This window comes from Syngnathus scovelli, chromosome 21 (assembly GCF_024217435.2).
Source record: "Syngnathus scovelli strain Florida chromosome 21, RoL_Ssco_1.2, whole genome shotgun sequence".
Lineage (NCBI taxonomy): Eukaryota > Metazoa > Chordata > Actinopteri > Syngnathiformes > Syngnathidae > Syngnathus > Syngnathus scovelli.
Genome location: NC_090867.1, coordinates 6,034,052 through 6,060,105, shown reverse-complemented (window position 1 = coordinate 6,060,105; position 26,054 = coordinate 6,034,052). Strand labels below are relative to the sequence as shown.

Genomic DNA, 26,054 nt, shown 5'->3' with positions numbered 1-26,054 from the left:
GGCACTTATCTGAAAATAAGATCAGCAATTAGAAATGTTTATCATCAGGCATCACTTAACACAAATTGAGATCAAATATTTTAAACTACATTTACATAGAGTTGGGGGAGAGGGAGGAAGACTGGGCTCGGCCCGCTGGCATTGTTTCACTTTGCTGTATATGCAGTGTGGGGGTCAACACAATGGAGAATTGTAACATACTTGTGCACTCCTTCTTCAGGTCACACCATATCACCCCCTGGTCCTCATGAGTGCCCCACCTCCAAACTCCACCCTTCGCCCTCCCACTTGTGAGAGTGGTTTAAAGTTTCCTGCCTCCGCTTCTGATTGGTGGCTGAAGTTTCTTTAGGGGGGAATAAACTTTGGAGCTTGACTCAGTGTGGCGCAGACAGACAGGCGGGTCGGTCGGTTAGGAGACAAGTTCTCTTATCTGAAGAGGATGCAACACTATGGCTGTAAAGTCAGATAACATTAGATTGGTTTTATAAAGGAGCTCTTATTTGGATTATTTGATATAGTTTGTTTTAAAGTTTGCATCAGCTATATTTGAGGATGCATCTTTTGGGGATTTACACCATTTGGATTTTATTCCACGCAACCCTGTGCAACTATTCGGAGGATCAGTGTAGCTGGAGAGGGAGGCAAGTATTCATTTAGTCTGAATTATTATTTTTGAATCGGTGCTGCAGGTGGTTGGTTTAAATGTTGCAAGACAGCGCTTGTCTGACCGCAACAAGTTGAGACGTGTCGGCCATTAAGGGCCATCTAAATGTTCTCATGGTGGTGGAGGGGTTTGACGACAGGAGGGGTCCAGACACACAGGAGACTGAGGGGATTAATTTGCGAGCATGCACTCTTCATGCACTGCTGGACTAGGAATAATATTCCAACTGTTATATTCTGGAAGGGGGGGGAGGGGTTGTACGTGGAGAGCAGGACTGTGATTCACAAACTTGCCTACAGGCGGCCTCGGTAGTTCTTAATTAAGAACCCTGTCAAGTTAATGAAGGAACACGTGGTGACTTCAGTTGGACAGCTCGTAGAAGAAAAAAAAAAAGATATAAAATATGTCAGGTCGACATAAATTTAACTTTAAAGTTTGAATTTGTATTTTAATGGGCTGCATGGTGAACTAGTGGTTAGCTTTTCTGTCTCGCAGTTTTGGGTTTGAATCTCACCTCGGACCTTAGCGATCCAATTAATATGTCACAGTTAAAAATGAGAATTTTAAGTGACAGCACGGTATGATAGTGGTTGGCATTTCCGTCTCACAGTTTTGCTGTTCTGAGTTTGAAGCTTTGATTTAAAATTGTTGACAGTTTTTCTGGTTAAATAATTTTCCTGTTTCTTCTTTTCAGTGGTTTGTCCCAGCAGCAAGGCAGCGTGGAGCAGATCTCCCTCCACTGCTCCGAGGGCACCCTGGACTGGCTGTACCCCAAAGGAGCCCTTCGCCTCACGTTATCCCCCCGCTTGCCCTCGGTGGCGGTAGGCCCCGGGGGCGGGGTGGGCGGCGGCTCGGGCCTCATCACGGCCTGCGTCAAGCCTTCAGAGCATTTCCACGGTGCCCAACTCTACCTGGAGAGGGACGGTGTGCTGGAGCTGCTGGTCGGGGACCGGCCCGAGTCGTCTCTGCCGCCGAGGGTGCGCTGCTTCAACCGCCAGCCAGGGGAGAAGGTGGCTCTCTTTATGCAAGCGACGCCTCATCAAGACATCAGCCGGCGTATCGCGTCCTTCCGATATGAGCTGAGGGGGGACTGGACTGCCCGACTGTCACTTGACTCCAACCAGATCAGTACTGTCGGTGAGTTGTTCAAGTGAAGGCCGAAAAGGCTACTATCTTAATGCTAGTGCTAAATAGCATATCCAGTATTTTGCCATGCTAAGGAACAAATTGAACACGACAAACAATATATAATATCATCGTAATCAGTCATAGATTCTTTATCCTCTTGCAAAGAATGACTGACTACAAGTGCCGTACTGATAAGCAGAGAGGAGTTGAGTACAATATTAGAATTATTTTTCCTCATTAAAATACAATTTTGGTTGCTTTTTTGGGATAAGGTTGAAACAGATAAGTAACATTTTCAATGGGAAACGAAGATTTGAGATACAAATGCATGGATCGACACTGTTTAAAATCCCGCTCCTGTTATTTGATCAAGAAGTACGCATGTCTAACCCAACAGCCATGATGGAAAGTAACCCCAAAACCTCATAACGCCTGATTGATAATTCCGAGCAGGCCTCTGTGGGTTGATTGGATTTTCCAGGAGGAAGTGGGCAAACTCTCTCAAGACTAAAGGCATGTTGGTTTGGAGCAGAAAAAGTGGGGAGTAGGGAGTGAGAAAGGGAATAGGGGGGGAGGGGCTACAAAAGCTCACTATGTGGGGCTTTCTCCAGAGTCCACAGCTCTTTGAATGCATGCTGCTGAAACATTCTGGGATTACTGCCGTCTCCTAGGTAACGGAGGCCTCTCCCCAGCTGAGATGCTCCGCTCTTTTGTTGAGCTGCCTCGCTGTGGGTAGACTTGTCTGCAGCCAGAGACCGACAGCCCCCCCCGCCCCCTTAGCCGATCACATTAAGTTTGCTTTGGGACTGGAGAGGAAGGAATCTCATTTATCAAGAGGGGGTTCACTGTGGAGAATGTGTAGGGCCTCCAGTGAACCACAAGAAGTATTAATATGTGTCTTTTTTTTTTTCCCCCGACAGTTAAATTCCCTGGTTTGGCTTTAGTTTTGCTATTTAATGGAAAAGTCTTTTTTTTTTTTTTTTTTTTATGACCATGATTGTGGTTCGTATCTTTGAAGTCCAGCCCTGCTCCCTCTCTTTTGGCCCCTGAAAGCTTTGTCGAGGTGTGATTGCAGACACCCAGAAAGTTTTTTTTAGGGGGGGGGGGGGGGAGTTAGTTTAGCTTGTAAATGTTGTGCAGTGGAGAGAACTGTGCACCTATAAAGCCTCAACTGTAAAAGTAGCAGCTGCCTGTTAGCGGTTAGCCCTTGCTTTGTTGCGCACATTCCTTAGCATGTGCTTTTTATCTTGATTCCCTTATTAGTATGCACGGTATGTGTTTTTTTTTTTAAGATTTATGCGAGTTCGCTAACCGATTCTCCTTCATCCTCAGAAGCGTGCAGACCCTGCAATGACACGGAGATCCTCATGGCCGTGTGCACCAGCGACTTTGGTAAGCCTACGTAATATTGGGAATTTTGGCCCTGATTTAAAATCAAATTGAAACCAAGTCATCTTTAGGAAGGAGACAAGGAAGGAAAAGACTCACCACTAATTTTAGGGTTTCCACCAGGGCAGCTCATAAAAATTCAAGAAGGTTCCAGTTGCCTCCATGCAATTTTAATGCATGATCATGACCGCGATGACTTGAGAATCTACATAGAAGAACTATTGAGATTATGAGCAGACAAGACAGCTTTAGGGAATAAAACACTTTATACCTGTTCTCAACTTATATCGTGTTTTGTTTCTCCACAGTGGTGCGAGGTAACATCAGGACTGTGGAAGAGGATGAGAACCTGCGCGCCGCCGTCATCAAGGTCAGCGCCACGAAGGTCTTCCGGCAAAAGTACGCCCTCTTCATCGGCAACGGTCGCATGGCCGCCCGGGGGGAGATCCGCACCCTTCTACAGTGCGGCGTCAAACCGGGGCCCGGTAGCTTCCTCTTCACCGGTCGGGTCCACTTTGGTGAGGCCTGGCTGGGCTGCGCCCCTCGCTACAAGGACTTCCTGCAGGCTTACACCACCGCCAAAGCGGCCCAGCAGATTCCATGCGAACTTCCTGTAGACTGAGCCCGAAAGTTTATCGCCGCTTGTCTACCATGCAGAACCGAGGCGGAGTGGAACGCCGGGTCGGCCCGCTTCATTCAACCTGTGGGAGAAACCACACAAAAGGGGCTGTGAAAAAAATGGACTTTTCCTAAAAGCCATTTCAGTGCAATAACAACTCGTGGAGCTGTGTCGACAGCTTCCTGGTTGCCACGGAGAATAGAAGCAGTTTGTTAGGGGTTAAATTATTTCAGCCAGATGGGCCATCAAAAAAAAAAATGTTAACAATACTGCCCCACTTATATAAAATGGAGCACTACTGATTCTGAAGGCAGATTAAATTGACACGGCAACACAGAGGCTGAAATCTAATTGGACAAAGACATTTCTGAGATAAGCTACAAAATGAAGAGCATATAAATGAATACAATTTTACAGAACAAAAGAAAAATTACATTTAGACTCATTGAGAGTCACTGAAACTCAGGGAATGTACGGAAATGAATTCAGCCGGGACACAGGATACTTCCCGGCAGTCAAACGAGTTTTAGTCGGTTACATGAGCGGACAATTGCTGGTATTAAGGAGATTAGAAGAAAGAGGAAATTGCACTGAGTGAAAGAAAGGGAACAAATCGTGATGCTGCAAACACTAAAAAACCAAAAAAAAAAAAAAAAAGAAATATAAAAAGCAAGAATATGTAGCACAGACGTGCAGCTAAGAATTTAATATATGTGCATACCGATATTGTAAGCAGAAATAATTAGGCGTTGTCCCATTCTGACTGTTTTTGTCAATCACGTGTAAATAAGTTTATTCAATGGAACTGCTGACAAAATGTTTTCAAATGGAGAAAGTAAATCAAGAATGGGCGGGGGAAGTTGACAAATGTTTTCTTACGTGCACTACATCATTAACGAGATCGTACCAAATGACTTTTAAGTGCCCATTTGCTGTGTATATGTGAATACAAACAAATGTAAATATGTGGATAAGAAATTCTAAATATGTCGCTATTGTCTATATGTTTTTTTTTTTATGTTCTCAGTCTGTGTTATTCAAATATACTTTAAGAAAACACTTTTGACGTGTGTGTATTTTATTGCCGTTCCAAAACACGAATTGAAGGGTGGAAAAAGTCAGCTCAAAGTGTTTCAGGTTCAGTTTAAGCTCAAGGCTAAACCTTTCTCACACATAAGTCACTTTGAGTAGCCATGAATACGACCTCGAAAGGCACACAACTAGAAGGCCAGCAAGATTTAGGGAGTGTGTGAACCTGTGTGTGTGTGCGCGTGTGTTGCAAAACAGACGTTGGAATTCTGTTGTCCTGGCTCTGCCATTTTCAGGAGCAAGGAAGCAATAAATTGCCATGAAGCGAGCGCCGTGGCAGGCACGTCTGAGCTGAGGTGCCACACAGTCGCTCGTTCCATCCTGACTGTGTGTGTGTGTGAGTGACAGCGAATTGTGTGTGTGTCAGTTTTAAGGGCAAGTTGAAAAGTGCAGCCGACGCATCAGCGTGGCGCAATCATATTGACAAAAAGACACTTTGGGATTAGAAATCGGGCTTGCTGATTTCTTGAATGGCAAGTTCGAAAAAAATTTCCAGAAACTGGCTTGTAATTTCACCAGTGGGCAATTGGGGCACTGCCCTACCCAATCCAGCAGATGGCACTGTGATGAATAAAAGCACAATGAAGAAGTTTGAAAAAAGCCCCCCCCCCCCCGCCATTTAAATGCCTCTAAATCTTTAAACTATTATGTGACAATTCATCTTCTCCAGAACAGAAGGAAGGAATTTAATGGCTTGTGTCCCGTTTCAGCATATGGTTGATTAATAGTGACGAATAAACAGCTGTATCCTTGGCAACCAAACACGACAAGTCTAGTGTGTCCGCCTCAGATCAGCCGCCACCAGCTGAGCGCAAACACACTGGCATCCCGGATTTCCATTACACCCTTCGGACAGCTGGAACCGCAGGCTGGGAATTCTGTGACGCGGCCACGCAATCATTTCCATCCGTCAAGCTACAGGAAAACTGACGGTGATGGATGATGTGTTTCATCCATCTAATCTGCTGATTATTCCGCTGAAAAACACACGCATGAAATATACTAGACTACAAATTGCACATTTTTGTGCAGGTGGACTTCTTTTGACTCCTATGGATTAAGTGAGCCACTTCGGAATAAGGGGTCGGGTTCAATGTGGTCATTTCAGGACCAGGGTAGGTTGAGAGGTGAGGTCAGAATGGAAAACAAGCAGCGGCACGTTTACGTGGCCATGTTATCCCTGTGAAGTGGTAAAGGGAGAAGAGTGAGGAGGCCCCTTTTGTTCCTCAAGAGCTTGCAGATGGCTGAAATCCCTTCCAAAATGTGCACCGAAAATCCATCAAGACAAGAGTGGACATGGTGGAGCGGTGTGGAGGTGGGGGTTCAAAGAAGCGTGCTGGGGAATGTTCCCGCCAAAATAGTTGATGAAAGGCTAAAGGAGTGAATGATGAAGGGGTAAACTCCTCACAGCTGCCATCCCTGAGGCGGACGTGAGTCAGCAGAGGGGTCCGACCACAAAACCAAAAAACACTAATAAGACCACTTCGAGATTTGAATGTGGCCAATGAACCAGATTTCAACTAATGGTGGCCCAACAAGCATTTATAGTGGATCTTAAAAGTCTACACACCCCTAATCACAAGAATTTGGATTAAAAGATGAAAGTTTCTTGATAGGTCACTTGAGTTCCTTTGTACTGTCCCGGACTGTGGAGATTTAAGTTACCTCCTATTGTACGACTTGTTGGTGAGTAAAGAGGTAGGAAGGAACGAAACTGCCAATCAAGCTTGTTTTGTTCTGTTACTAGTATCTCCTTGCACTCCCTCCTCCCCTTTCCTGTTTTGTAGCCTCCGGGTAAAATGCGTCAACTGATACTGACTGGAAATGTGTCGGAAAGTACGTGAGAATGATTGTGAAATATAAATTAATAATGATGCTTGCGTTCGAAAATGAGTCGTTGCTTTCTGTGGACGTTAAAAAAAAAAAGGATTGAAGAGGATTTCATATTCAATAATGTTCAGCATCCTCTACTTGTTTTTATAAATCAGTGCTACGTTTGCTGGAACACGCACAGATGATGTGTCCCAAAGTATCCGGCCAATCTTTCCAGCTTTGCCTTTCGCTCAGCCGAAGCAAACATGTGCGCTGGAATTCTCCTCCAATTAAGACCGGGATTAGCCAGGTCCAGTGTGGGAACAGGCGTGAGTGTGGGAAAGCAGAGGGGTCTCTCTCCTCCTTCCTTCCCTCAGCCTCATTCTCACTCGCTCGGGTCCATCCCTCCCCCGTCTGTCTTTCTCACCCTCACTGTACCTCGGCTTTACTATTCTCACCCTCGATTCTTTCCTTTTCTGAATTACTTTTTGAGTCAAGCTTTCCTTCCAAACCTCCCCTCTCGTCCTTTTTTTTTGTTATTATTTTACTTGTCATTATTTCTTTTTGCATGCAGCCACCCAGAATCTCTATAGCTTTCACTCCCGATTCTTCAAGGTTTGCTGAAGTGCAAGCGACCCCTTCAATCAGCCCCCCCCCCCCCCCCCACACCCTTTTAGTGCCTCTCCAGTCCGGGTGCTGAAAGCTTGTCTGGAGAGAAGCTGGGGGGACTCTTTGCATGAATAGTCGAATGCAAAAGCAAGAGCCAAAAAGACAACTTGTCCAAAAAGAAGAGACAGGTGTCGGAGAAAATTGCAGTTGAGGTTAACATGGAGGAGTTCTGCATTTTGTTGATACGATGCTACATTGACCTTGAGTTTAATTGGCAAAGATCACGCCTCAATTTCTTTAAATCAATTTTATCCATTAGCTCTTTTTTGCACTTCCGCTAGATGAAATGATCTATCTCTATAATTCCACACACCTATTACTATTACTTGCCATTCTACCAGACTTGGTTCTCATGATATTCCCAATCCCAACCTCCCAAATTCCCACTGGCTCCACATTCTTCCTCGTCATTGTCACCTTTCCTTCCCCATTCCCACTCTCTCCGGCTGTTCCTTGCGTTCCAATAAATCCCTTCCCGGCGCACTGGGGCACACAAGGCTTGTCCGTTCCAATTACGGCCGGCCTGTCCGGCCCCCGGGCTCACACACTGCAAGCCCGCGAGCCCTGTTCTCATTAAGCCCGTATCAATTAGGCATTAACCTCGTAAAACAAAGGGCCTCTTGACGAGCGGCCCATGCGAGGTACTTCCTCTGCATGGCTTCCCATCCTGGGCAGGACAGAAGCTTTATCACCCCCCACTATGCTGGTCACAGAACAAATCTGGTCGCAAAGTATCAACAACCACACAGAACAGAGGCGGAATTGAGTTAGCACGAGATACTAAATAGCTAAATGCTAAATTATGTTTAAAACTTAGATTCGATTTTTTTTCAAGTCTTGAATTTGTACGTCAAAAAGTAATTTTATAAAGAATAATTCAATTAAAAAAATATTTTACGTTGATATAGCAACACGGACTAAAATCCGATTATATACAATTCCAATATTACGCCGATTTAACTATCTGTTCTGTTGAAGCGTTTTGTAAACATGTACTGTAAATAAAGTTTGAAGTATATCCCAATTCTCCTGCCTTTTTTAATGACATGTACGGAAGTTTCTTTCACACAGATTACGACACAGCGTCTTTGTTGGCACGTCAGCAAAGAAGCAACCTGCTTTTTTTGATTTTCCCACAAGCTCTTTGGCACAGTGACTATGTTGGCACAGACCCAAACTGCACCCCCCGACACCACCAGCCCAACCACATACACTCTTTCCCAGGGCTCTGGGAGTGTAATACATTACCAACAAAATCCCACTTCCCATTCCTCTCAAACTTTTCACACCCCCTCCTCTGATGGGGGCAGCTGTGCCCCCTCAAAAGGGGATTGGGGTGACATGTCTGTATGACTCCCTGACAATGTTCCCATAATTCTCCAGACTATTGGAATCAATTGGAAGATATCTATCTATATGACTCAAGGCAGATTTCCCTTTTTGGCTCTTTCATTAGTGTTATGTCAATAAACTCTTTTTTTTTTTTTTATTCGTAGTAAACATACTTACTTGAATCAACTGAAATAGCCACAAGTGAGTTATGTAATACAGTGTAAACAATCAGTAAATGTGAATAATATAATTTGTGTGGGTATATTTGCATACTATGTAACACGGGAAAATCAAATAGAACATCCGTAGTTTTTTTGCTTTGTATTGAGATATTTTATTCGGTGACAAGTTTAAATGTGTCTGAAATAATTTCAAACAGCTCGGTTATCACAGGGTGGAATATCTTGCATCTTACATTTTATTTACTTTTTGTACAGGTCAGGTGGGATTTTGAAATGATTTCACGTTAGATCACAAAAACCTGGCATTTAAACGGGGGTGTGTAGACTTTATAAAAATATCATAAGCTTGAAGAATGCAATTAAAACTCTTGTCTATATTCTATACGTTTTTTAATGTATAGCATAATGATTAAAACATTTAAAAACTGTATTAATATAATCGTATGTAACAAAAAAGTATGCATTCCCACTAAAGGGTTAAAGAGATTTAAAGGGAGTCTTTGGCCTTTCACAACTAATGTGAGGCAATATATATGAACGTTCATTGAGGGAGGAAAAAAAAAAATGCCAGCGCTCACATCAGAGCATTGAAGGGGAAAGTGTTCACGGACGGGCGTGTACCCGTCAGGGTAACATGTAATGACATTATTCTCACCAGGGTGACCCCTCTTTGTGGCCGCGCTTTCTTCTCCCCAGCTCGTGAAATTGACATAAGCTTTACAAACATTCCAGACATTTTTTTCTCAAGGCCCAATTTCTTCCTGGCAATTGCAGAGCACAGGGGGCAAAAACACACCACCTAGTGATCACATGAATGAATGTGGAATGGCATGCCATTCCCAAACCATGCCAGGCAGCTCACATTTAAAACTTCACTAAGTCCTATGTGCATTTTAAATACCTTTTTTTTTCCTAATGAATTCTATCATTTTCTTAGAAAAACATTGGTAGCGTACTTAAAATAAAAGATATTGCTTCCTACACTAGGATATTTTTTGTTCTGCAAAATAACTCCCTTTATATGTAAAAAAAAAAAAAAATGTAGCTAATTAATGTTTGCTAAACGCGGCCAATCTTGTTTATACCTGCATGCAGAATGTCTAACTTGATATTTTGTCTAAAATAATCATCGTGTGACCTTCCGACCTGTCAAGATGTTTGTTATCTCGCAACTGGGACACCTGTTGCTCTGGCGATGAGAAGAGTGTGCTCCTTCTTGGAGATTCCCTGTTAAAAAAAAAAAAAAAAAAAAAACATTAGATGCAAGATCTTTGAGCACGGCGGATTCGCAGAGCTGATAAGGTTTCACGTACCATCGTGGAATCTGTTATCTTCTTCAGCTGCTTCTCAAGACCAACCAGGATTCTTGGAATATCTGCTCCGGTTTTGGCATCCTGCTGAAGGTTCAGTTTTCATGGACAGTTGATGACATTCGTCACATATCAAAATACGGAAATACGACACTCACTGCTGATTGGTCAAACGGGTCGGCGTTTTGAAAGAAAAAGCCCAACGTGTCCCATTGATAATATATATATATTTTTTTTTAACACAAACGTGTAAACATTGCCACAACCAAAACGAGCATGTTTCTTGATAATAAAAAAATATGTATATATCTATTTTTTTGCATTTCGAGAAAGGCTGATGTGATTAGAATTGCAAAACGGGATGTGATGTGTAAAGCATTTTGAGTCCCTCCCAAAAAAAAAACCAAATTCTGGAAAGTTTGAACTTGACTGTGATCTTCAGATGGTTTCTGCTGGCTGTTTTGGATTTCCTGCTCTTTTCCCATCGCTCCACTGATGGCCAAACATTGGTTTCAACCGCAAGACAGAAGAAAGGAAAAAAACCACATCACAAGAGGAAGTCATGAGACCACAACAGAAAATCAAATCAAAGAGCAGATGCGCATTTGGGGTGAACACCCCCATCTTCACAAGCTGTTTTTAGAAAGATAATTCAAAACATTCCTCACATCTTCTCCCTAGTTGCCTTTACTTCAAGTAGTCCAGCATCTCCTTATGGTTTCTGAGGTGCTGTCCAGGTTGTCTACTTTGATGGAAAGTTGCTCATTCTTGACTTGGGGCTATATTTGGATAATCAAATTAGGCAGACACAATGTATCGATATGCAAAATCACGTTTTCCTCATGAATTTGGTCACTATCTTCATTTGAACATGACCGAGGCTCTAGTGGATCCATACTGACAATTTCTTCATAAGTGCTGCAGAGTATTTGATACTCACCGTGTGTCCTTCAGGGAAATGTTGCCAAGGTTCAATACACCACAACGTGTCGTCTTCACAACAAAATGACCCATTTTCTTTGTAGAAAAAGCATCAAAACATTTATCTACACAGAACATTTTGTGCACAGAAAATCAATTCAAATCAAATCAAGCATCTGTCTGCATGGCTTCGATACGTGGACAACAGCGCCACCCAGTGAATATATATATTTTTTAAAGTCTGACGTCATTCACGTGATTTTAGGTGACATTCAAGTCCTCTTCGACTTCATCTTCCTCTTTCTCGTTATTTCTGTGGTCCCCAGAATGCATAGTGAGACCCATGTGCTTGTGCAGGGCGTCCAAGCTGGCCTGTTTAACAAAGTATCGGATGCTTTGTGATGGAACCACATTCTGGAGCTCCTCCAGCTTGCTGTAGGCCTGAGGAAAACATACAGGGTAGCTAGGACATGTATTGAACTACATTTGGAGCGCTTAACCAAATAATAATAGTTACAGCTTTGTAGTTGCCATGCTGACAGTGATGGTCGATCAGGAAACCGAAAACATCCCCAACCCTGACAGCGGCGTCCAACTCGGGTTCCGTCAGTAAGCCTTCACAAATGTTAAGTGCCTCCTCAGCATCTTCGGATTTCAACCTGCATGTAAGAAAATCAAGAAAAAAAAAAGTTGGAGGTTAATGTCTTTGTTTGACAGATACAACAGTGCGTCTGCTTACTTGCGTGCGTGGACAAATTTCTTAATGAGGACGATTTTTCGCTGAAGCTCGGTCAGTTTGGTTTCCTGTTGTCCGTCTGAGGTTTTTACTTTGGAGAGGCATTTAAGTGCCTCACTCAAAGCATCCAGAGCCTTCTCGTAGTTCTGATAGTCATCGATTTCCACCTTTGTTATGGTTAAAAAAAAAAGTCTGTATAGTTGCTCATTGAATGGCGAATGGAACATTGTCCTACCTGTGCACGGGTTTCATAGAAGCCAGCAAGCAGGTGCGGCGCTCTCCCTTTTGTGTAGAAAGTAATGATGGTCTTCAAGATCTCTGGATTTTTCCAGTCTACCGACTGGAGGTAGTTGGCAGCCATGATGAAAAGTTCCTTCTGACGGCAAACATTGGCAAAAAGTACAATCCTCTCCGTGTCACCTGATTTCAGGAGAGCTCTCATTGCCTGTTAGGAAAATGAAAAATTGCTTTGGTAACTTGGAAATTTCTCCACCTCCTCCTGATGATTTTTTTTTAGATGCACCTTAAAAATATATTTTATCATAAATAAAGCTATACAAGAATAATCACGCATTCTTAAGCAAATACCTAAAAGTATTGCTTACTTTTTGTTTGTTTCCGGCCTGAGTGAATTTCTTGGAGGCCAGGTGGTAGTTTCCCTGACGCACGCAGCACTCGGCTATCTTCTCCAGCAGCTGCTTGTGAGCCTCTTCTGACAAGTCTTTTGAATCGGCGGCGGTCATTTTCTCAGCAAACTCCTCTGTGATGGTCAGGTTCTCCTTTACACACAGCTCCAGAGCCTGAGGGTACTAAGAACAAGAACACGGTCAAATGAAATTCAGCGCATGAAGACGGACGAAGACCGGTACCTTCCTGGCCGCAATCAGCAGCTCCACAGCCCTTTTATACTGAGAATGTTGGATGAAGAATTCAGAGCAGCGCGCCAGGAGGGCAGGGTCCGAGCTTTCATTCAGGTCCTCGGCAACCATCTGAAGTGCTGCAAACTGCTCTGTGGCGAAGGCCACTTCCAGGGCTTTGGAGACGTAACCAGCCTACAAAAAAAATAGTCAATTAAAGCCACAATACAGGTCAAAGATTATATCACATGGTCCTCAATATCCATACTAGCCCACATTATATGCTACGCTAATCCAATCTAATGCTGCCCTCTTGTGGAGAACTGTGGAATGCACAAAGGAATGCAAACAACCCGAGAATTTTTCCTGGAGTAAAACCAACAGTGACATACTTTGTGGTAGAGCGAAACCGCTCGGTCCATGTGGACCCCTTTCTCCTCATAGTAACAGGCGGCCTCCATCATGTCCTCCGGGTTGCTAAGCAGAGCCAGGTTCATCAGCTGGTCATCCAGACCATTCTCCTATTCGGCAATGCAAGTGGAGATTTCACAAAAAAGAAAATTCTTTCCCCAGCTCAAAACAATAAGCACCAGCTAGTAATGATCTCACCTTACAGAGACGTATGGCGTTGTTGTAGGCCTGAGCTCGAGTGTAAAAGTGAACGGCTTGTTTGATGTCCTCGTGACCTTCGTAGTGCCGAGCCAGGTGGTAGGACGCTGCCCTGTCACCTGTTTCGATGGCTATCTCGCATGCCTGCCGAACAAATCCATTTCAAAAAACGAACTACCTTTTAAACTGTCCAAAAGAATTCGTCTCACCTTCTGAACGTTCCCCATGTAGCAGTGAACTCGAACCAGCGAGAGGTAATCCTGAGCCGATTCATAGAAGTCCAGAGCTGAATCCATTTCAGACTGGCTCTCCAAATACTGGGCCCACCACTTGTAGAGGTTCCTGTGTTGATTGATTATGTTATGAAATGTAATTGGGGCATATTTGTGTCTGTTTATACTAAGTAGACATACTTGTCTTTCATCCTGTTAACATAAATTTCCAAAGACAAAGGATCATCCTGAAGCATTCTGGGCACATCCACTCGGTGGGTGTCGGATTTCTCATAACTGGAACAATGAGTGGACAAATTAGAAGGGCAATCCAAACAGTTTGCAGCATTTTAAGTATATACAATAAAAAAATGTTAATAACTTAAATTGTACATATACTTGGAAATTTTATCCCAAATCAGTTTAACATATTTTTAAATTCCTTTTCCAATTATTAGTCTAAAAAATAAAATGATGACTCTAAATTATTACTCAGAAAAATAAATGTCAAGCAAAAAAAATGTGAATAGCTGGAGAGAGGTTCCACAAAAAAAAAAAGTGACTAGATATGATTAATAAATATTGATATGTATGTGACTACTGAAGTACAAAATCATCTTACTTCTCCAGGGCCAGGTTTTTGTCACCCATGGACTCCAGATAACGGGCATAATTGTAGTAGGTGGTGCGTAGATGAATGCGATCATGATTCTCAGCAATTTCTAGCGCTTTCTCACATTGACCGCCCGCCTGATAGAGATTATTGAGAAGGTCATAGCGTTGACAGCTTTTGTACAATTTTTCAGCATCCTCCTGGAAGAGAACAGCAAGGGTAGGGCGCCATCTCCATGAAGGAAAGGAAGAAAAAATACAGCTTTGATGCGTTGGTGTCCTACCAGCATGCCGAGCTGGATGGCCAACGCTGCCACGTGGGCTTCGGGCTCCGGTTCTGCCTCGGCTTCCTTTAGAGCTTTGGCTGCCCTGGCATTTCCCATGTTGCCAAGGCACACTCGGGCGACGTCCAACCGGCGAGTTTTCACACACATGCGTGCCATGTTTTCCCATACTACTTTGCTGGCGGAAAAAAAAAAAATGGTTACTGCATTTGATCTGTCATCAGATAGAACATTCAATTTAAAAAAAAGTGATTGAGATATTAGTCATATTTACAGACTGAATTCAATTTGAACTTGCAAATGGTGCTCAAAAGGGAGAACCCCTTTTTGTGATTGTGTAACGTTCAAGATTCCTGAGCCATCTGTTCCCTATTTGGCTCGGCATTGCCTCAGCAGCTACAGATGTGTGCTGTTTATTAAAGTTGAGCAACAGGAAATAGTCGAAATCTTTTGAGGCCCCCAATGTACAATTGGGCCAACGGCGTACAAACTGAAATGATGGCGAGCCAGATAATCTGTGTAGAACCTGTCAGAAATAGTCAGGCCTTGTATGGATGCCCAAAAACAATGAGAGAAATGCTTCCAAATGCAGGGGAGCGGCAACATCTAGAGAGCCAGAAAAGGAAAGACAAGAGAAGGAACAGGTCCACATTTGGCCCCTCTTCCCAGCCTCTTTTCCTCTCAGGAAACACATCCTGTTGCTGGCCGACTGTGGTGGCCGACGTGTTTGTTGCACACAAGAGAGGACTTCAAGTGAACCCCCCTTCCCCCCCTCCCCACACACACACCTCCTCCCGGGCTTCAGACAAAAGAATCCGTGACTGTGACGTCCACAAGGGGGGTCTTTTTGGAGATTTGAGCCAAAGCAAAACCTTGGCATGCACGCACATTTAAAGCGGCTGTGAAGGAGGGAGCTGTCCGCTTATGACCTGCTGCTAATGCACGCTGAACATCTGCAACAAATCAACTCTAGCCTCGTAGAATTTGCTGTGAGGAACGAAGAGAGGGGCATTGGTAGAAGGAAGCTGGGGGAGGTGGGTTTGAGGGAATTTTTCTTGCAGGCTTTTTCTTAGCAACAGTGCAGACTCAATCCTTCTTGTGGACTTTGCACACACACAAGTCAAGATTAGATGTGAAGGCGTGAGGGCAGCAAGAAAAGGACCCAAGGAACCAACATCCGAAAGTGAAGCTGCAGCTATCCGGAGCCAGTGGAATGGACCTCAGCGTATGTCGGATTGATCCAAGCATACCAGAGGAAGGCTGAGGAGTTGGCGACTGGTGAATGAGGATGAACGAAGATGTTCTTTAGCTAAAGATCAAGACAACACCCTCGCCTCTTCTGCATTTGTGTGACTTGCAAGCGATCCGCTGGAGGAGGAGGTGGTGGCAGCCGTGGAGGAGGCGGTTCAGAGGAACCACGGAGCTTCTCCCGAGGACAGGCGAGGGAGCAGGCGGGAGGAAGGACGAGGGTCGGAACCCGCCGAGGGGGAGGGCGGAGGAGTAGTGGCGGGCACCGGGTGTCACATGGCTGTGCAGAGGCTGGTGGCTGCGGCGGTTGCGGTCGCACTGCTGTCCCTGGTCCTAAACAATGTGGCCGCCTTCACCCCTAGCTGGGTCCTGCAAGCCCTGGAAGATGGGCGTAAAAGGAGCGTGGGACTGTGGAAGATGTGCCCCACCGGAGGAGAGAGGGGCCGGGATGAGCTCCAGGCGGGGCGAAAGGCTCAGGTGGCTCAGAGACAATGTGAAGGTCTGGGATGGGGCTCTGAGTATGCTGGCTATCAAGAATCCCGCAGCTCTGTCAAACGTAAGCATTATATAACAAATTCCTTGTTTCAACATATTGAACGTGATAACCAGATGTTTTCAAAAGACTGACATTGTATTAATTCATATAACCTGTCCATAAAACATCTCAATGTGTCAAATACAACGTCAAGGCCCTCAATTTTTCATCCAATGTGCAATAAGATTTTTTTTGCCCACGGTGGGATAACACAAGTCTCCCCTGTGGTCCCTCAAGTGCAGTTCGACATGATGCGGGCGTGTAACCTCATGGCGACCGTGGCCCTGACGGCGGGTCAACTGATCTTCCTCCTAGGCCTGATGGAGCTGCCCTTCATCACGCCAGAATCTCAGTGGTGGGAGGAGGCCATTGCTGCACTCTTCCAGTTAGCCAGTAAGTGCCCAAACCTCTGTAAAGTAACTAAAAGTCAGAAGGAGAAATGTGCTCAAAAATAGAGGCGCCCGCTTATTTGAAACTATCGAGTACTCATGAATACCGCCGATACCTGACACTAATACTGGAGGCATGAATTAAAGATATCAATAGATAGTTGGGGGCAAATTATTACTTGTCAGGAAATTCACTTCTTAAGGTACCACAAAGCAATTAAGTGATTTTATCAATAGATTTGATGAAATTGATCGCTAACCAATTACTAATTTACTACTTCTCGTATGAACTAGCCCAACTCTTGACTGACAAATTGCTTAATCAGAAGTCGTGTCCCAAGACTTTTGTCCCACTTCGCATGGCGAGGGACACTCCGTCACTTGGCTCTGTATCAGTCTGCTTGGGGTCTAAATTTAGTCTTCATCCAGAGCCCATGAGGCAGAGCTGCAGCGAGTCAGGGAGCGACTGGTGGGCGCCAGGATATCCCTGCTCAGGACGAGGAAATGTCTGTGACTACCTGTTATGCAAACCCCCGAGATGAAAAAGGAAAAAGCCGGGAGGGGGAATGCACGGGAAAGACACTTTCGACAGTGTGTTGCGTGTGTGTGTGTGTGTGTGTGTGTGTGTGTGTGTACACTGCCTGGAGATTTGTTTCTAACACTGTGTGTGCTGTGATTGGGGATTTTAGAAGTTACGAGTTTCCCACTAGATGAATTCTGTATCATAAGTGCCCCCCCCCCCCCCCCCAATCCCCACTAATAACTGAATCCCATTGCAAGACTCAGTGGCCTGTCCAACATGTCTAGGAGATGAGTAAGTTGCTATTTATAGCTTTTATGACGATAGTCAGAGATGATCAATGACACCGTCTTCACGTTTGTTGACAATACGGTGGAAATCAGCGCACACCTATTTCCTATCTAAATTTAGAAAGGCTTCCTGGGAAAAAAATGGCATCTTCCGAGGTCAGTGACTGACCTTATATGGTTCGAAAAAAGCAGTTTGAGGATGACATACAAAGCCAACCAAACAACGGATATTAATGGCTGAAAATGCCTTTGTGGGAAAAGTTTGCGGAAAGACCTTTGGGATGGACAAGAATGTAGATTGGGCACTCTCATAGAGTTTTGAAAAAAGAAAAAAAAACGGTGGTATGTAAAGTATGATTCGATCAAATCAAATCATATTTTTCTTATTAAAAATGTTCCTTCAAAAATATTATAAATAACAGTATGATACTGGAAATGAAATTCGTGCCGCAAGCCATCATCACTAGTAGTGAATGGAGTGCCAGCTTGAATGGAGATATTTTTAAGCCTTATCAACTTCTTTCACTGGATTGTTTTCATTTTGATACGTGCCAAACACGCTCGCAGACTGTTGAACTTACAACATTCAGGTCCATTCAGTGATTTTTTTTTTTTCCCCCCTTACTGTACAGTTGACCTATTCACCCCTGGAACTTCAAATGCGTATTGAAAGTCAGGTCATAAAAGGTCATAGGGTAGTAATTTAATTTCCACTACATTTACAGACTTTTTCTACTATTACTGCTGGTCATAAATTGTTTGCATTTAGAAACTGTTAATTTAAAAAAAAAAATCTTCAAGAGGAATGTTATTGAGATTTTTCTCTGTGAGCGATAACATCAAACCTCCAGTAAATGTAAGAGCCTCGAAGGCCAGGGTGTGGAGGGGTGGGAAGGAAGGATGGAAAGAGGAAGAGGGGGAAGGAAGCTGACGAGATAAGTGCGTGCCAAAACGAGAGGTTCACACAGCCCACCCTGGCCGCGACCTGGACAGGACGAGGTTACTCATTTTCTTGGATGAGGAGCCAGGCGGGTTCAACACCGAGCCACTGAGCAAACACTGCGAAGTTTCAGTTTGAGAGATTGACACAATGAAAATCGTTTTCGCGTGTAGGCAGAGGATGAATGAAGTCCGGCCTTCCACGCAGGAAAATGACTAACCGACTACGTGCATTTCCAGCGATTATTTTTGGGAACGTTTTGACACTGGGATGCTGAGGATTGATTGATAGTCTTGGGTACATAGTAAAATTACCGTAAAATTATACAGTTGGGGAAACAAGTTAGTACGGTGGGCAATGTATAATCGTTTGGGTGGAGGATTTCGGGAATCAAACACAATGAACCGGTAAAAATAGCCATCAATGAGTAACCATGTAAAACAACCAGCAATATGCAGCCAGTGGAATGTTTGTAATTCTTTGTTTTAATGTTATCATGGAGTTTATTCAATTGGGAGACAGTTTTGTAGCAAAGGAAAGGCGGTGATCTCACAGAAGTGATCACACCCCTCATATTTTTGTAAATGTCTTATCATGTCTATTCATGGCGCAACACTAAAGATATGACACAATGTAAATTTACGAGCTGCGCAAAAAAAAAAAAAAAAAAAAAAGCCATACCGCCATTAACATCCAAATTGTCACTTGCTAATCTGATTCTTTGCACTTTTATAGGTTTTGTGCTGGTGATTGGACTCGTGACCTTCTACAGGATCGGGCCATACACACACTTGTCCTACTCCTGCTATGTGGACATCGCCGCGTGCCTGCTGGCTACAATGGCGGCGGCCATGCTCATCTGGAACATTTTGCACCGCCGTGACGATTGCCTGGCGCCGCGGGTCATTATCATCAGTCGCTCGCTCACGTCCCCTTTCCACCCCCGCCTGGACAATGATTACGTGGATTCGCCGTGTTGAGCAGAAACTTTTCTTGGGTTTCCGGTGGCTCAACAATACATCGACATAAAACGTGCTTGGTTTGCTGCTCTGCAACTGTTGGACGTCGTCAATATTAATTTCTTGGTGGCTCCAGTTGGACCAGGCCTGAGATGTTTAAAATCCCACCAAGCAGAAGATCAAGCTGGACCTTGATTATTTTACATGCACTTACTCAAAAGTCCTCTTCCATGACTATGAATTGGAGTTGTGATAGAATGAATATAAAGCATAATAACATAATACCTCTCCCTCTCCCCTACTTCGGGATATCTAAATATAATGTTACTATATCTTTAGTAGGTTAAAACATTCGAGTCATCCTAGCAAAGTTTCTTAATGCGTCAAAGTGATATTTAATAGGAAACTTGCATTTTAGTCTAGATATGATAAGACGAACGGGGATAAATTATTCCTAAGCTTTAAGACGACATGCACTTCTACGTAAAAGCAGGCAATACTTTTTTGTAATCCACTTAGACATCATTTGTTTGTGGTACATCCATATACTAATTTAATATTTGTAAACTGTATTAAACAGGGCTGTCATTAAGGTGTGGTAATATTTGCGATTATTATATCCTACATCTGTAAAGAACCGCTGCGGATCTTCCACACTTCAAACCACATAAGGGTTGAATAAATACAGATATTTTATCAATAAATGTCAAAGTTAAACGTGGCGTTTTATCATTCTACAGAACATTTTGTCATTGCGCCTTCTGTTTTGATGTCTATATTCTAAATGGCAATGTAGGTGGGTGATAAGCCTGCAGCTCAAGGACGACATGAATAAGAGGAAATCGCCGAGTCTGGGATACAAACATTCCAGTCTGTATCTGATAGTGCTTCTCCATTTCGAGGAATTCCGTCAAGCATTTTCACAGTCGAGCTACATATGTTTATATTAATAAGACAACTGAGAATTTCAGATGGACTAGTTTCTGGATCTCTATTCGGAGTCATCCATTACCAATAAGCGCATAGAGATGCACATTTTTATTCATCGAACACAATGTCAGTCTTTTGAAAAGCAGTAAAAATAGCTATCAATGAGGAAGTTAGTCAAACTATTGTGCAGAACGCCAATTGAGAGTCAAGGCCGAACATGACAATACTCCCCCTGTTGGTCTTTAGTCACGTCTTTGAACTAAAGCCCCCGCGGACCGACCGGACTGCCGAAGAACACGATGACCGGATAAAAGTACTCTCTGAGCTGACCGGACGAGCGACTTCTTACCTCTTGATGAGTTTGATGGACTTGAAGGCTTCGTCCATGTGACCGACGGTGAGGTAGAAGCTGAAGTTGAGCATGGCGTCGCGTGTGGACTTGTCACAGTTCTCCAGGCCTTCAAAGTCCCTGAGAGCTCGCCTGGAGACCATTTGGGGGAAGAGGGCAACGGAGCCCCGTGATGGTTGGCTCTGATTTGCTGGTGCTGATGTGGCGGAGACCTCCTTTAGAACACAAGCGAGGAGCATGATTTGAAGTTTATACAAATTACATTAATATATATTGTTTATAGCACTTCACCACATTTTACAGCCTTTTCCCAAAATGAATTATTATTTTCTTCAAAAGCCTTTTTTTTTAACAGCTTTTACAGCAGTAAGATGCTGCCACCACCATGTTTGACTTCTTTTTGTGATGAGAGCGATGGAATTCTAGCCAAAATAGTCATTACGAAAATTAAAATAGTAGTCAGTGTTATCACAACATCTTAAGGCTTCTGAAAACTTTCAATTTCAAAAACATTCCATTTTGGTGTAAGGCAGTAGGAGTCAAAGCAAACTACAGCGTTGGAAAAAAACAACCAAGCTATATTCACCACACAGGGACGCTTTTGTGCTGCCGGGAATCAACAATGTTTAGTTTTCAGAAGGAAAGGCACGGACAGGCACTCACGTCTGATTGAAAGACACCACCCCTCCCAAATAATAGCTGGGGTGCACGTTAGACCAAACAAAGTCGCACATTAGAGTAGTAGTGGCGGGTGCAAAGATTTGAACCAAGATTTCCAAACAGAAGCAGCATGTCGAGGCTGAGGAACAAGAGGATTGTCCAATCTCACCTTGCAGCTAAAATAATAATAAGGCACGTCAAGAGCAAGGAGGGCTTGCAGGCCTGCTGGTTTGTGGTAGCAGTCTTGCAAAAGGAGGCCGTGTTCCTGAGTACAGAAGAGCGTAACCACCGACACGTCCACCTGGGAAATCAAAGGACGGACATGCAAAGTTAAATAAAAAACATTATTGATTATTTCTGACCCATAACACTCTTAAAAGCTGATTTAGCCAGAAGATGAATTCAATGTTAACTTTACCGTCTCCCAGTAACCAGACGAGGAGGTTTCTGAACTGACCGGCACCGTCTCACACACAAATAGTCGAGGTTCGCTCTCGTCCCAGAAGTGCGATACGGGGCATCGGCCCCTAAGCTCGCTCTCCTGAAACTGCTGTCTGGGGAACAAAACAGAACCAGACTTAAAAAAAAAAAAAAAAATTCAGACACAGAAGGGCAAAAGCACCTTGACTTACCTTTCACAGTCTTCAGGCTGTGAGATACCGCTAGATGGTCTCCCAGTGAAAAAGTCAAAGTGTGTAACGGTGTCCATTTCAATGTTATAGAAGTACACTTTCTGGTCGGGTCGACCATTCACCTAAGAGGAAAGTACGGCATTGGTGAATTCATAGTTAAAAGGATGAAAATTAAGAATGGGTGTTGTTCATTCACCTGTGTGATTAAAACGCTGACTTGGCTACCGTTGGCGTTGCACTTGACTGAACGCAGGGCTCCCAAATTGGGAATTTGATCAGCCAGGTTCTTGGCATTGCAGTGAGCTTTAGCATCTCTATAATTAAAAAAACACATTGATTCAGAACAAGTATTTTACCGAGAGTAACATTGACCTTAACAAACCTCCGGGTAAGATCAAAAACTCGGATATGCGATGTGTCTGTGCCGACCACCAGGTAAGATTGGCACACGCTGAGCAGAACTGGGTTGCCTTCAGCCTTGGAGAAAGTCAAGAGCTGCTTCACTGTGCCCTAAACATGGGAAATAGGTTGGTTATAATTTAGTTCAATTATTAAATCAGTCAACCCACAGCTTCCCCAAGAGGGTCGACAAACCTGCGGTGTGCGGATCTGGACTCTGTTCGGTTCCACCATGTAAAGGTTCTCACCATGGACAGCTACTACATGAGAGTCACAAGGGAATGATCCTGCGGAATTAACAGACGAAAAAAATGATTGCTCTTGAAAATCGGAGAGATAAAAACATGAACGGACAAATTGATCAATTTAATTTGCTGATATTAGCTCTTTTAAAAATGGCCAATTTTTATTTTTGAGTTCTTCGGCTAATTATTTGGTTGTCGGAATTTTCTTCTGACAAATATCGGAATCGGTGTTGTCGGCGTACCTTTATTATGTAGGGCAGCCCCCGACATCTCAAACACAGTCACCTGTTTGCCACTCCAAACTGTGGCAGAATCCTGTCACAATGAACAGGGAGAATGAATTAGAAATGTTTGAAAGTTTCAGGACAACAAATGATTTTATTTACATCCATCTGGATCCACTGATTGGATTGTAAATGGCCTCGGCTGCTTACCTTTGTCACACACACACCCTTGATATGCATTTCGGACTGCAGAGCCAGGTGCAGGCCTGTGTGGAACTGAGTGATGCTGAGCTGGGTCGGCGTCAACTGCACCGCTGCCACCTGCTGGCTACAGTGGGCTGACATCACGTGCTCGTGGAGGATCACCACCGTGTTGGAATTGTTGGCCGCCAGCAGATTCAGATTGGTGCCCCACTAAAAGGCAAGTAGATATTTACTAAAAACATAAGACAAAAAAAAAGGGTGTGAAGGGAGTACCTGCAGTTGAGTAACATTTCCTTCGATTTCCGTGGGCGTCTGAAGCTTCCACTGGGCTTTTGTGTCACTTCTGCTACGCTCCAAATGCAGCGTCATTTTCCACATTGCTACGCGTCCATGACTGGTACCAGCAGCCAGAATTTCTAGAGAAGTGAAAGGCAATGGGAAATGTGAGCTGACAAATTGCAGTCATATGATAATACTAATCAGTCAAACATATTGACCTTTCCCAGCACAATAGGAAACACAGTTGATCATCTCGCCCCTCTCAAAGCCGAGCTTCTCATCAAGTGACAAGGCGTAGTTTTCGTTTCGCTCGAGATCCCACAGCCTACGAAACCAGGACAGAACATCATGTAAAAAGCCAGCAAGTGTGTATTTGCGTCTGCTGAGTGTACAGAACCTGAGAAGTTGCTCCCCTGTCGCTGTGATAACAAGACCATTGTGTGCCCAAACGATGTCCACGCTTTGGCCACTTTTACTGCTCAGCTTGACCTTGAAAAGTATTTTCAAGAGAACAATATAAAGTGTGTGTAGGTACTATGGAAGGTTTTTTTTGTCTGTTGAGCCTACCTTTCGAAATTCCTGGGCATCCCCCTCTGGTCCCAAAGTGTACTGTGACAGCATCATACTGTCAGTGATCACAGTAAGAACCTCCCTGGTCTCCAGGTAGTACATTTTTTTGATGGCACCATCCATCCTGAGGAGCATGCTTGTTTTGCCGTGCTCATCCACGCTGTGCACCTTACCTATAACGAATTATGATTTTAGAAAGCAACCAGTTCACTCTTACCCAAGAAAAAAAAATCGGAATTAAGCGACAGCGTCCGTAGCCTTAGACACATTTCTAAATTAATTTAAAAAATCAGAACTGTTCTTACCATCTGCAGTGCTGACGTAAAAAGCAAGGCCCTCCTGCGGCCCCATCTTGAGAGGCGCACCCTTCCAGCTGAACATGTCCAAAGCGTTTTCATCTCCACTCACTGACGCACGAGCCAGCATTTTCACGTCGCTGTTAAAAATAGTTGTACTCAAATATATTTTTCCTACCCACTGTTAGTCATATATCCTGCTTACTCTCCAGGCAGAGCAGGTTTGAATAAGCAGCAAGTGATGGGGGAGTTGTATCCATGCTTCACTTGATGGTTTCCTTGAAGTCTTCCTCTGGCATCCACCTTCCAAACAGCTAAAGCGCCACTCTGATGGTGGAGACATGCAAAGAGATTTTTTATTAGGCACTATCAGATCTTCAATGTTGCCATCCTCAGATCTGTAGTTTTATATTTACTTCACATTTTGGAAAAATAAGACACTCGCCTGGTCCCCAGTTACCAAGCGACTTCCCGAGCAACTCCACTCCAACAGCGTGATGCGTGCCGTGTGCGTGCTCGGCAGGACATTTTGATCTCCAGAAGGGTGCAATAGAAGCAGCACCTCGCCATTCTCCCAACCCTGAGCCAACACGGGCTTTATGGGATGCCAGCAAAGCATTGTGGGCCGGTGAGGACGCTCAACGTGACAGCTCTCCACATGCTCGCCCTGCATTTGGAGAGGTAGTTGTTTAAATGGATGGGAAGAAGGAGATTATCTATTTGTCAAATAATAGACATTCTCCATGCTTATTTACCTGCTGTAAGTAGATGTTAACATTTCCTCCAGTGGTGGAGTTTCGTGAGGCCACAGCCAGTATGGACAGAGTCGAGTGCCACATCAACTGAATGGGGTCCTCACAATTTTCAGGGGTCTCAACGCGGTGGTCGAAATACACCGCCATGTTCTCGGTGTACCTAAGTTGGTGAGGTAAAGATAAATGTCATGTCAAATTTATACAAGGAATCTGCTGAGGAAGAAATGCTACCCACTAACACACAATGATGGCGTCAAAACATGTTAAATTATTTGTTCTGATTTCTATTGTGTTTACCTGGAGTTGCAGTATGCTTTAATTAAATTGACACAACGACTTGATAGCTTTGCACTGATGGGGCATGTTAGCATCCTGGTGCTATCAACTTTATAAATGTTATAATTCCTTTTTTGAGTTTATGAGCCTTGCTTGCAATTTAAAGTGGCAAGAAAGTTATTGCTATTACATAATTATCGAATAAGGACGACAGAAATGTTTTCATATAACTCTTTACTGTCTGAACATTTCACGACTCGCATTACAAATTAGTCATTTACGTCATTTTTATTTATTTTTTTACACACGAGATAGACATACCCTCGAAAGCGTCTTTCCTTCCCAACGCAGTATCCGAGGTGTTCCTTTTTTGAGGTATCTTACATTTCGGGAGCTAGCTCGACATATACTCTCCAGGCGGCATCCATTTTGGATTTTACCACCTCGGTCAGCTAAGATACATTACCCAAATTTAGCCAAAACCTTCAACAGCGCTCCTCTAAACAACATATCAAGACACGGATTTGTTTTCCCTACAAGAGTTGCCTAAACCACCAAGTTATATGTTAATTTGCAGCCGTTATTTGTAAAATGTTTTCGCTTGTGTGTGGCGACGAGAGCGTCCCTGGCAGTTGCCACGGACAACATCCGAGATTGAACTGGAGGAGGAGTTACGGAAATTAACGAACATGGCCGAGGTGTGACGAGTCACTTTACCGAGAAATGAATGGAAATGTCATTCATCCATTTCAGCCCCGCAAAAAAACAAAAATGTTTGTTGTTTTTTTATTTAATAAAAATAGCATTATAAAGTATTTCAACTGTTGCTTGATCTTAATTTTGCTGACACCATGTGAACTCTATGGGACACAAGTGTACCAAATACAAATATGTTCTATTACACGCTTGTCTGTACTGTACTTTATCTA

General features: G+C 43.7%; 3 protein-coding genes across 6 annotated transcripts; 2 read left to right on the top strand and 1 right to left on the bottom strand.

Annotated features, from left to right (window-relative positions):
* Positions 1 to 358: 358 nt before the first annotated feature.
* metrn (meteorin, glial cell differentiation regulator) lies at positions 359 to 4,508 on the top strand. The gene is made up of 4 exons (XM_049760081.2): positions 359 to 641; positions 1,359 to 1,801; positions 3,125 to 3,184; positions 3,490 to 4,508. The coding sequence occupies exons 1-4, from the start codon at positions 553 to 555 to the stop codon at positions 3,801 to 3,803; spliced, it is 906 nt and encodes a 301-aa protein (XP_049616038.1). The 5' UTR covers positions 359 to 552; the 3' UTR covers positions 3,804 to 4,508.
* On the bottom strand, positions 2,894 to 25,779 carry ift140 (intraflagellar transport 140 homolog (Chlamydomonas)). 4 transcript variants are annotated; one of them, XM_049760072.2, is made up of 34 exons: positions 25,447 to 25,779; positions 24,850 to 25,009; positions 24,540 to 24,761; positions 24,300 to 24,421; positions 24,104 to 24,234; positions 23,796 to 23,971; positions 23,626 to 23,717; positions 23,447 to 23,553; positions 23,223 to 23,365; positions 22,956 to 23,159; positions 22,764 to 22,836; positions 22,472 to 22,563; positions 22,260 to 22,387; positions 22,074 to 22,191; positions 21,878 to 21,999; positions 21,664 to 21,799; positions 21,415 to 21,546; positions 20,586 to 20,800; positions 14,426 to 14,603; positions 14,152 to 14,342; positions 13,731 to 13,826; positions 13,527 to 13,659; positions 13,318 to 13,461; positions 13,101 to 13,229; positions 12,721 to 12,903; positions 12,457 to 12,660; positions 12,087 to 12,296; positions 11,855 to 12,018; positions 11,633 to 11,774; positions 10,353 to 11,556; positions 10,198 to 10,281; positions 10,031 to 10,111; positions 3,453 to 3,882; positions 2,894 to 3,386 (listed from the first exon to the last, which is right to left on the bottom strand). In XM_049760072.2, the coding sequence occupies exons 2-30, from the start codon at positions 24,994 to 24,996 to the stop codon at positions 11,377 to 11,379; spliced, it is 4,314 nt and encodes a 1,437-aa protein (XP_049616029.1). In that variant the 5' UTR covers positions 24,997 to 25,009; positions 25,447 to 25,779; the 3' UTR covers positions 2,894 to 3,386; positions 3,453 to 3,882; positions 10,031 to 10,111; positions 10,198 to 10,281; positions 10,353 to 11,376. The 4 variants fall into 4 exon arrangements, with proteins under 4 accessions (XP_049616029.1, XP_068505615.1, XP_049616030.1 ...); XM_068649514.1 differs by having other exon boundaries at positions 10,198 to 10,278; XM_049760073.2 differs by having other exon boundaries at positions 10,198 to 10,973; positions 11,135 to 11,556.
* Positions 15,237 to 20,023, top strand: tmem204 (transmembrane protein 204). Its single transcript, XM_049760086.2, has 3 exons — positions 15,237 to 16,229; positions 16,446 to 16,601; positions 19,083 to 20,023. The coding sequence occupies exons 1-3, from the start codon at positions 15,950 to 15,952 to the stop codon at positions 19,325 to 19,327; spliced, it is 681 nt and encodes a 226-aa protein (XP_049616043.1). The 5' UTR covers positions 15,237 to 15,949; the 3' UTR covers positions 19,328 to 20,023.
* Positions 25,780 to 26,054: the final 275 nt, after the last annotated feature.

Coding starts and splice junctions, on each gene's coding strand:
- ift140 (XM_049760071.2), bottom strand. CDS start 24,996: ATGGCGGTGTATTTCGACCACCGCGTTGAGACCCCTGAAAATTGTGAG. Junction 23,554..23,625: donor ACAGGGGAGCAACTTCTCAG/GTTCTGTACACT, acceptor CTGGTTTCGTAG/GCTGTGGGATCTCGAGCGAA. Junction 14,343..14,425: donor CCATCCAGCTCGGCATGCTG/GTAGGACACCAA, acceptor GTTCTCTTCCAG/GAGGATGCTGAAAAATTGTA.
- tmem204 (XM_049760086.2), top strand. CDS start 15,950: ATGGCTGTGCAGAGGCTGGTGGCTGCGGCGGTTGCGGTCGCACTGCTG. Junction 16,230..16,445: donor ATCCCGCAGCTCTGTCAAAC/GTAAGCATTATA, acceptor TGGTCCCTCAAG/TGCAGTTCGACATGATGCGG. Junction 16,602..19,082: donor TGCACTCTTCCAGTTAGCCA/GTAAGTGCCCAA, acceptor GCACTTTTATAG/GTTTTGTGCTGGTGATTGGA.
- metrn (XM_049760081.2), top strand. CDS start 553: ATGCATCTTTTGGGGATTTACACCATTTGGATTTTATTCCACGCAACC. Junction 642..1,358: donor CAGTGTAGCTGGAGAGGGAG/GCAAGTATTCAT, acceptor TCTTCTTTTCAG/TGGTTTGTCCCAGCAGCAAG. Junction 3,185..3,489: donor CGTGTGCACCAGCGACTTTG/GTAAGCCTACGT, acceptor GTTTCTCCACAG/TGGTGCGAGGTAACATCAGG.